At 36.3% G+C, this 10,104-nt stretch overlaps 1 protein-coding gene and 1 pseudogene across 3 annotated transcripts; one reads left to right on the forward strand and one right to left on the reverse strand.

Moving 5' to 3' along the window:
* Positions 1-1,745: 1,745 nt before the first annotated feature.
* LOC107909510 (uncharacterized protein At4g14100) lies at positions 1,746-6,287 on the forward strand. 3 transcript variants are annotated; one of them, XR_005910525.1, is made up of 6 exons: positions 1,949-2,616; positions 2,707-2,847; positions 3,899-4,013; positions 4,110-4,934; positions 5,516-5,587; positions 6,151-6,287. XR_005910525.1 is itself a non-coding variant. In XM_041089005.1 (3 exons), exons 1-3 carry the CDS (start codon positions 2,112-2,114, stop codon positions 3,916-3,918), a joined length of 666 nt encoding a protein of 221 aa, XP_040944939.1. In that variant the 5' UTR covers positions 1,746-2,111; the 3' UTR covers positions 3,919-5,109. The 3 variants fall into 3 exon arrangements, 1 of the variants encoding a protein (XP_040944939.1); XR_005910527.1 differs by having other exon boundaries at positions 4,791-4,934; XM_041089005.1 differs by lacking the exons at positions 5,516-5,587; positions 6,151-6,287 and having other exon boundaries at positions 1,746-2,616; positions 3,899-5,109.
* Positions 6,288-6,336: 49 nt separating this feature from the next.
* On the reverse strand, positions 6,337-9,524 carry LOC107909509 (protein NRT1/ PTR FAMILY 6.1-like; annotated as a pseudogene).
* Positions 9,525-10,104: the final 580 nt, after the last annotated feature.

The raw sequence follows: 10,104 nt of genomic DNA on the forward strand, positions 1-10,104 counted from the left end.
GGGCCCGGGCCAAAATTGGGCCTTACAACTTAGACTTAGGATTACTACTTAATTAAGGGAAACAAATTGTTTGGAAAATATTGAATACATATTAAATTAAGAGAAGGAATTTAGTTCATGTTTTTGTTAGTTTGTTAATAATTGAATGATATATATACTTAAGGTGTATGGTAGCAAAGTTTCTAATTTTGGACATAATTTCACTAAATGCGTAACTATTGAATAAATTAATTTTCCGAAAGGAATCTCTTAAAAATTAAATTCTTTTGTAAGTTAACATTACTCGGGAGGAGAAATGATTTAAGTTTGGAAGTATGGAAACTCAAAATTTTATAGACTTTTTTACACTTTTTGACTAACAATTTTTGCAAATTCTGAGCTCTTTTTAGTATATATTTTTAAAATTTTATTACAAAATATCTAAATTGGGAAAATCGAAGATAAATGTATATTTTTAATTATTTTTATGCTCAACTTACAATTTTTTGCTAATTTTTAGCAGTTTTATGCAACGAAAGAAGAACTAGACTTAGAGGCACTTTAAGAATATGAAATTGTTGAAGTATCCTTCAAAATCATCTGTCATACAAGGGAAACCTGATTATTTAATAGCCATAGAGTCCCAAAAAGATTTGTTTTGGACCCATACAATTAATTAACCCAGCTCTCAATTGGGATGATTAAAATTGGACAGCTTGATGCAGAGAAAGAGACCCAGAATATTCAATGTGAAGAGGATTGGTCCACAAAAAGGGAGAGCGGCCCAAACTATCCCAAATTATTGCCCAAATAAGCTATTTTAAGTTGATTTCAATAATTATAAAGCAACCCCTAATCTTCTTCATAAAGCTGGTCCAACCCCTCCACTTTTCAAACCTTCCATTTTCAAACCCCTCATCCTACAATCAAGGGCCGGTCATGGGAAGAGAAAATCAAGGCTCTATCATGCTATTTTAGCCATCCCATGCAATTATAGATAGCCGCCCTCCTTGTCTTCCAAAAGGAAGCAATTCACTCACCTCTAGAGGTGATCATAGGCCGGGCCGGGTTCGGGTCAGGCTTGGACAAAATTTTAGGCCCATTTTCTAGGCCTAGGCCTGACCCAACCGAAATATGGACCTAAAAATTTGTCTAAGCCTGGCCCAAAAGAAAATTGCTAAGCCCGAGCTCGGCCCGGCCCAGTCCATATTAAATTTTACAACACCAAAATAGCATATTTTAAAAAGAAAATAGCATATTAAATTTTAAAAAGTATATTTGATTAAAAATAAAAAAATATATATAGCCAAAAAAGTTTTACCCGAGGCCCGGCCCGTTTTCTAAACGGGCCTCTTTTTTTGCCCAAACTCATATTTCGGACCTATATTTTCACCCAAACCCTCCCATTTTTCACTTTATAAAATAATTTCTCTTCACTTTATGTTTTATCGTAATATAATTTAATTAAAATACTAGTTAGATCTATTAACGTTGGAATTATTCTTAATTTAGTATTCGTCTCCCTTAAGTAAGATCCTTGGAGTACTTCCATACTTCGTTGTAAAAACTAAATTACAACCTGACCCGTATATTTATAAAAACAACCACACTCTTATTTAGTTGCAGTAATTATACCTTATACGTTAATACATTTGGAGACGGTGAGCCACTCAACTTCATTCTCCACATTTTGCCTTAACATCTCCTTTAATAGATGGGTGAAAGACTTTATAAATTCTAGCTCTATATTACACGTCTTTTGTGAATGGAACAAATGTGAGGATGCTTTAACCCTTATGGGGAACAGTTTACAATCTCGCTTGTCTCAAGATGTTTTTTGTTTGATGACTTATCTTTTGTGTGTGTTTCTCCATCTAATTGTTTACTTTGTTTGCTGATGGATGACTCCCAATAACAAGTTATGTATCAAACTTTATCTTAGCTGTTAAATAATACTTGTTATTTTTTCTAAAAAAAAATTGAGAACAAAGAAAGGGAGAAGGAAAAATGAAATTTGCAAATGCCAATTTCATTGGTATGCATTAAAACTGAGATAAATACCTTTAGAAATCGGTATGCCTACCACCGATAGTTTGCATAATAACAAAAAGAGATAAGTCAAAGCCATAAAGATGGCCTTCGCCGACCTAAACCTTCTGAAGCCCCTGTCCAAGATCATCCTCTTCCTCTTCCTCTGCCTCGTTCTCATTTTCACTTCTTCACTCGGCTTCTGCAAACCCACACTCGACAAAGACCCGACCCCAACCCCATGGCCGCTCCAATTCCACTCCATCCTGGTGATGAACTATAGTGGAATTCTGCAGGTAATCGACCTCTGGTACGACTGGCCCAATGGAAGAAACTTCAACATAATTCAGCACCAGCTTGGTAATGTCCTCTATGACCTTGAGTGGAACAATGGCACTTCCTTCTTTTACACCCTCGATTCCTCCAAAACCTGCAGTAGTGCACACGTTGAGGTTGGGATTTTACGCCCCAACTGGCTAGAGGGTGCTACGTACTTGGGTCAGCAACACGTGGATGGGTTCCTTTGCAATGTGTGGGAGAAGGTCGAATTTATCTGGTATTTTGAGGATGTTGTCACTAAGAGGCCCGTTCATTGGGTCTTCTACACGGGTAATTCCCTGTTCTTTAATTATTCACTTTTTTTAATCTACTCTTCATTTGGGGCTGGGATTGATAAGCTACCATAAATTAAAACTGCAGGGAGGGAGGCACATGTGATGACATTTGAAGTGGGAGCAGTTCTTGAGGATTCCAAGTGGCAAGCCCCCGTCTACTGCTTTCACAACACCACCGCCTCAACTGATTCCACTAGCCGCAGATTGCTGGATGGAGTTCTCAAAGGTTCTACCGTCCTTTGAATTTTCCTGCCCCCATATGTATCCTTATTCACCCCTGTACTTGTGATGAACTAACACCGATAATAATCAATTTGAACCATTATTCTACTTTTATTATTACCTAATTTCTCGAGCATCATTGATTCCAGGCTTTTCCCTAATTGTTTCCTTTGGAATGCGTCTTTTTCAATTCATATTTGCTTGCAGTTTTAGATATAGATTCTTCCTCATTTTAATGCCTCCATGTTACCTGTCAACAGTCCTAAAGAGTTATGCAACTTTGCAAATAGTGCCTTTCCATGTATCTGGCATAAAGAATTGGGGAGAAAAAAAATGAAAAATGGGCATGCAAGCTATTTGCAGCCTTGAGTGATGATCATGGGCTCATTGGCACTTATTCGAGTTTCGGGTTCAAGTGGAGTTGAAATTTACAATTTCAATAACTCGAATAATTCGAATAATAGATTGGTTTAAATATTCTTTTGATCCCTGTCAACTTTGATAATGAGAAAATTGGTCTCTCTCGACAAAAATTAATTAATGATTCAAGTAAGTATCTTAAATACACATGGTTTCAAATTTATGTGCTCTAATATAGAATTAGTTATAGTTATACTGTAACAATATTTTAATTTGACATATTTAATTTTTTAATTTAACTCGAACAATTTTACTCAATTTGACTCGACTCAAATTTCATTTCATTCGACTTGATTCGAAAAAAAATTTCAAATCAAGTTAGGATTATAAAATAGGACTCGTGAACTTGATTAACTCAAAATTTGTTTATTCGATTCGATTGAACACACACCTAATCGAATGGGCTGTGGGCTAGTTTCAAGGGAAATTTTCTTTCTGATTTTATTGTTTCCGAATAACTGTCATTGATCATTGTTTGTGGCACAGAATATAAAGGTTACTGATATGCATATTTTCTAGTCAATAGCTTCACAACTACTCCATATAAATTGCAGTGACCTTAACAGTAAAGGAGATGAGCAATGGAACAAGTTGCAGCAAACTTAACAGTAAACTCATGGTTCACTTTATTACAGGATTTAAGTTTAGAGTTTGATGAAGGAGGAATGAAGGACGAGAAATTCTATGGAAGGCCAACATGAGGATGCAAATGCTTAAAACGTGCATGAAGAAATTTAAGCCCACTTCAAAGTTGGTACTTCTACTTGCTGAATTCAACTGCTACATTGCTGAAAGTTGTCTATTTCACTAAATAATTCGATATCTCATCTACTTAAAACATTTCAGGCCCAACGTGCTGATTATTTGCTTTGTCCATTGTCCGCTGTGCAGCTTTGAAGGAAAATTTAGATGTGTTTTGTTCTTTGCATTTGAATGAAAAACTATGTTCAATGTGTCTGATTATTTGCATTGTTTTATCACCGACTTTTGCTTCTTTCTTGTTTTATTTGCATTTGAAGGAAAAACTATGTTCAATGTGTCTGATTATTTGCATTGTTTTATCACCGTCTTTTGCTTCTTTCTTGTTTTATTTGCATTTGAAGGAAAAAACTATGTTCTATGTGTCTACTTTAACTTGTAAATTTAACATTGTTGTAAGTTAACCCATCATTAGTAAGAATATTCTTATCTTAGCAACTCAATATATAGGCACTGCATTCGCCTAAGACTCTTCTACCTCTAATTTGATTGGTTGCCTGAAGGTAAGGTATAAAGCAGATATCAATGCCACTTTGTTAATTGCTCTCAGCCTCATTTTGCATATAAATTACCCTGTTTAAGAAAGCTTTTATTCAGAACAAGTTCTTTAGATGTTAAATTAAGCTTACAAAGATTGTACGTGTTATGTGTACTTCACTACTTCGTTTCTCGCAAGGTAAGTAGCTGTTGCTTCAATGATGCATATAATCCAATTTATACCTTATTTTGGTGAATAACTAGTTAATTTTCCATTTCTTTCATCTGCAGTCTGATGCACAAGGTAAGATAAGAGCAAATACATATTTGAGGAGCAGGAAGTGTCTGTATATATAAACTCACTGATCTGTCATTAAAGAAGCATCACGTGTATAGAAGCATTTGTTCTTTATCTGTCACTACTTGATCTACCTGGTAATTTCTTCCTACTCCAACTTAAATATTACTGATATTACTTTCTACGTAAAAAAAACTAACAGTTTGTGTGAAGTTATATTATTTGCTTGTAAACGTAATTTATCATGGATCAACTCAAATGATGTGTAACTATCAATATTATTTTTGGTATGACAAAGGTAACTTTAATGTCTGTTTTATGGTGTATGAAAATTTATCTTTTCGGGATTCATGCTTGCCCCTCTTAATAATGTTGTCTCTAGGGTTCGAATCTGAGTTCTCTCCCTGAGAGTGTAATGTGCCTTACTACCATACCCAGAACTTGTTTGTTGTGTAACTATCAATATTAGCTGTAATTTGTTGCCTATTCTAAATATGATGATGGTACGACAAGTAGTAAGGTTAGATCTGGGGTTATATTAAACTTTAACATCATGTTGTTTTGTTGAAAGGCAAGATTATTGTTATTATTACACAACAAATCATAACTCTTTATTTCTTACATGTATAAACACTATGCTTTTAAGATAAGTTACAAGACTAATCATTCCATTGCAGTAAGCCATTATTCTTGTAAATTCTAAATGTCTGAATTATAGGTTATTATTATACCAACATCACAGTTGCAGGAGCTGATCTTCCCTTCCATGCCAGAGTGAACCATGTCGATGGTATGGGCACCATGTCTTCTTTAATCTTTTGTGCTTTAACTTATTGAATTCCAAAAACAGTTCGAAGAGTTTAAACACTCTAGGGCTGGATTCAGTGTGCATGAATCACTTGAACCACTGGATTCAATTAGATATGAACAAGAGGAACTCATTAAAAGGAATTCCAAACTTCAGATTCAATAAGAGAATCTTAGAGCTTTGAAATATTGGAATAAATTCAATTAATCTTATTGTTGACAATTAGCCTCTTAGCTATAAGTTATGTAAGTTTACTTATTTAAATAAAAGACTTATTAGGATAAATATACTTTTAATAAAAATAAATTAATCTCTCTAAAAGTAATAATTAACGTCTTCAATCTGAATACTAATTGAGGTCTAACATCCAACCAACATCTGTCAGTGCTCGCTTTATAACATAGGACCCAACATTAACATAGTGGACAAACCAGTTATCTATTAATGAACACAATAAGAGAGGCCATGGTAGGGTCATACAGAGAGCAACTTAATTTAAATTATTTGTACCATCATTGTTAAGATGGGCTCTTTAAAACACACAGGGAGCATGAGCCATCAGCCTCAGCCTGTAGCAGTTGAAGAACGCAGTCCGCACAGCTGGCTGTGGGCACAAACCCCTGAAAGCCCCATGCAACCAACCGACAACCGACCTTAGTGAGATTGAAGATAAGCATAAGCATAAGCATAAGCATAAGCCGATGCCTCTCTTAGTATTAAGAATTCTAGTATGTTAAAAAGAAGACTTTTATTATTATTATTATTATTATTATATAAAAGTAGCAGCTTATTCACGCAGTAACATAACGGGTATGAGGAGCAAATAATAACAACAATGAATAAATAAAGGAAACAGTAATTGACATGGACCAGAAACTTGTGGAACTCGTATTTTAGAGCATTTGCTCCATTACAAACCCAAAAAAAGAACCATAAATTTTAGATACTTATTTAGCTATCCTCAGCCAGGATGTTTTGTTTGGTTTCCCACGCCTCAAATGTCTGCTCTGTCCTGTACTTGTACCTATGTGCTGAATACAGAAAAAAGCAGAAATTGATTATAGAAAGAACTGTAAGCAGCCAGTAAAAATAGTCGAATTTCGCATTGTTTATATTCTGAGATAGCCAGGACCGCTGCTTATTCTCTGGGTTCCTTGTAACCGATTTGACGATACTGTTGATTATACTGGCAGCGAAACAACCCAAGCCACCAGCTATAGCAGCATATGCAGAGCCTATACTCTTCATTGCATCCGGAGCTTCCTCGTATAGAAACTCCAATAGCCCCACTATGGAAAACACCTCAGCTATACCAATCAGGCAGTACTGGATCAACAACCAGTATGCACTTAGATCAGGCATGGGAGTTAGGAAACTAAACTCGTAGCCGTGTTTTATAGCGTAGCCTCTTCGAAACCTTTCGAAAACCCCACCCCAGGCTACAGATAAGATGGAAATAAACAGACCAATGCCTACTCTCTGAAGCTGAGAAGCACCGTGTGGATGACCAGTGATGCGTCGTGATACAGGGACGAATACGGAGTAATAGAGACACAGTATAAGAAATATGCTGAGGCCGGGAAATACAGGCATGCATGTTACTGGGAGTTTGAGTTTACCAATGTGAGTATTCAAGGTGTATGCCTGCTGTATTGAGAGAGTTATAAATTCTGTTAAGACAACATTCAGCATAATCGTGCAAGCTGGTATTGGAATAAGTTTAATGAGTATCTTGACTTCCTCTACTTGAGTCACTGTGCAGAGCCTCCAGGGACTTGGATTGCCCCCGTCTTCCTTCAATTGGAGAGCTGCCTTATCCAAGCATCTGCAACACCAAAAACAATTGGAAATCAGATGTAACAAATAAATCAATTTGATCTGCAATTGAGAAATGGAATGAGAGCAGCCTATACCTGAAATCGTCAGTATGAGGTATCTTTCCACTGCCCTTTATAGCAGAATGTCTTCCAGGGAGCTCGTAGAGGCCTACTAACTCGCTTCTAGTAAAAGGGACATGTTGTTTCTTGAAGGCGGCAACAAGGACCTGAGCAACTCGGGTTAGGGGGCTGCCTCCAGGCAACCTATGCCTGTATAAAGGAGTACCAGCAAAGAACAACATGTTGGACACTCCCATAGCTATAGCTAATGAACCGAAGGCAGCTCCCCATCCACGCTCTATCTGGATGTAGACTACCAGAGTGAATGCCACAATTGCCCCAATAGTAACACAGAGGTAAAAGAAGTTGAAAAACCTATCCAGGAGGGTCTTGTAATCTTTACTTCTTTCATCAAACTGATCAGCCCCAAAAGACGAGACGCAGGGCCTTATACCCGCGGCTCCGAAAGCAGTTAAATAAAGGACAACATAGAGGTAAAGCATCTGCCATGGTTTTGCAGGCTCGCAACTACCCAAAAGCAGGGACAGTTGATCGCATTGATCTTGATTTGGCACAAAAATTTTCATGGATGCACATAAAGTTATCCCTATCAAACCCTGTAGGAAACAAGGTTGACAAGTAAGGAAAGGAAAATACCAAATTACTTAACAAAGGGTTCTATAAATAAGGGATATCTCACAGCAAGATAAATAGTAGTGAAAATGGCTATTGTCCAATATCGACCGAGATAAGCATCGGCTAGAAAACCACCAAGGACAGAGGATACTTGAGATATCCCAGGAAATTGTTAACTGCATTTGAAGAACTTGAAAAGGGTCTATGCATAACATAGAACATAAAGGCCACCATGTTCACCGATAGGCCAAAATAAGCCATTCGTTCGGCCATCTCATTTCCTGGAAGGATAAAGAGTTTAATTTTCACAAATCCCACACGTGCAAAGTACAACAGGAACTGTATAGATTGTAACCTAAGGTAGAAGAAACTGTGTTATTTTACCAAAAATAAATAAGGCGGCAATCCATCCCCAGTCTTTGAAAGATCTGCAATAGGCTTCCCATGGATATCAACAGGTGTTGTGCCCCCAGTATAACCACGCCCAAAAGCTGTTCGTCTATTATCAGACTCGATAAAAAACATCCCCAGTTTCTTCCTGGACCTTCCATCCTCTTCCAAACTAGCTGGTGTCTCAAGCATATCTTCAGGCGATTTGATTTCTCTGCTACCCATATCTCTTATCTCCCTGAAAATAAATTTAAAAGCCCTCCTATCAATGGATTTTTCAAGCTTCCTGCCACCAAACATGCTAGGGAAGAAAGTTAAGCTTCTAATAGTTGTGGTAAAAGTGGGAGGAACCTTGTGTCAGATCATTGGGTTAGAAAATTTTCAAACCTGACGGCTAGTACCGAGCATACCAATTAATGTTGAACAAGAATGTGAAATGCATGATCTCTGAGTTCCATGAGTGATCACTTTAATTGAATGACCAGTGAGAAAGGGAAACAAGAACAGGCTACTTACCTCAATACTAAGGAACTTGCAGTGTTAATTCACTAACTGTACTCTCACATCACTGAGATTGAAGAGCAAGCAGTGCTTCCTTAATATCAGAAGCTGATAACCGTGCAAGTTATGGAAGCTTAAAGGTGAGAGAGAAGAGAATTCATGTTCTTGTGGGGCAGTTAGTAATCACAACCAATTCAAATACTTATTAAATGAAATGAGAACACTCTCACACAGCATAATAAAGGGAGGTCCAACCGTCCACAAGGACCAATCAGAAAATGGCTAAAGAGTCATAAATGGAATGAGAAAAGTAGAAACCAATAGCAATAGACAGTGTTAGCTGTGAAGCGGCATTAATGGCTACAAATGTAAGATTTGTACTTGGACATCGACTCCATGTTTTGAAGTACCAACACGAAAATGGTGGCCTTTGTATCTTCAAATTCAAGGCCTAAAACTCTACCTATAGCTCTCTCGCTTTCTCTGGCTACTGCTTAAGTAGCAACATGAAAATGGTGGCTTTTAAGTTTTGATTAAAACGAAAGTGTGAAATATAGGTGCAAGCAAATCAAGTTGACCATTTTGGAGGCCTTAATGTTCGAAGATATGGTACTTTTTGGCTCCGCTTTTTTAGGGTTCTTGTCAACGTCTTGTTTTTGTGATATCATGCAGAGTCGTAAACGATACTAGCAGACCATAATGAATAGGTTTAATTGTCTTTATCATAATTCTAAAAGGCGGAACATAATAACTATGTATGTGCTTGACAATGCATTAAAATTACGTGTAAGTTATTATCTACTTTTCCAATATCAAAAATTTAATTTTGATTAGATAAATGTATTAGATCAAATTTCATTTATGTGTAAGTTTCTTTAATTTAATTATTTTAAAATTTTAAAATCCATTAATTCTATTAATTAAAATAACATGATATTTTATGAGTATCACGTGAAAATATTAAGTTTACATTTTCTGCATAAAAGTTTGGAAATAATAAATTTTAACAACTACCTTTTTAAATCAAGATTAAAATTTCAAAACTTGAAATTAATAGTAGAATTTGACAAAACAAGCAGTACTTTATTCTTTTCA

Source organism: Gossypium hirsutum, chromosome D02 (assembly GCF_007990345.1).
Source record: "Gossypium hirsutum isolate 1008001.06 chromosome D02, Gossypium_hirsutum_v2.1, whole genome shotgun sequence".
NCBI lineage: Eukaryota > Viridiplantae > Streptophyta > Magnoliopsida > Malvales > Malvaceae > Gossypium > Gossypium hirsutum.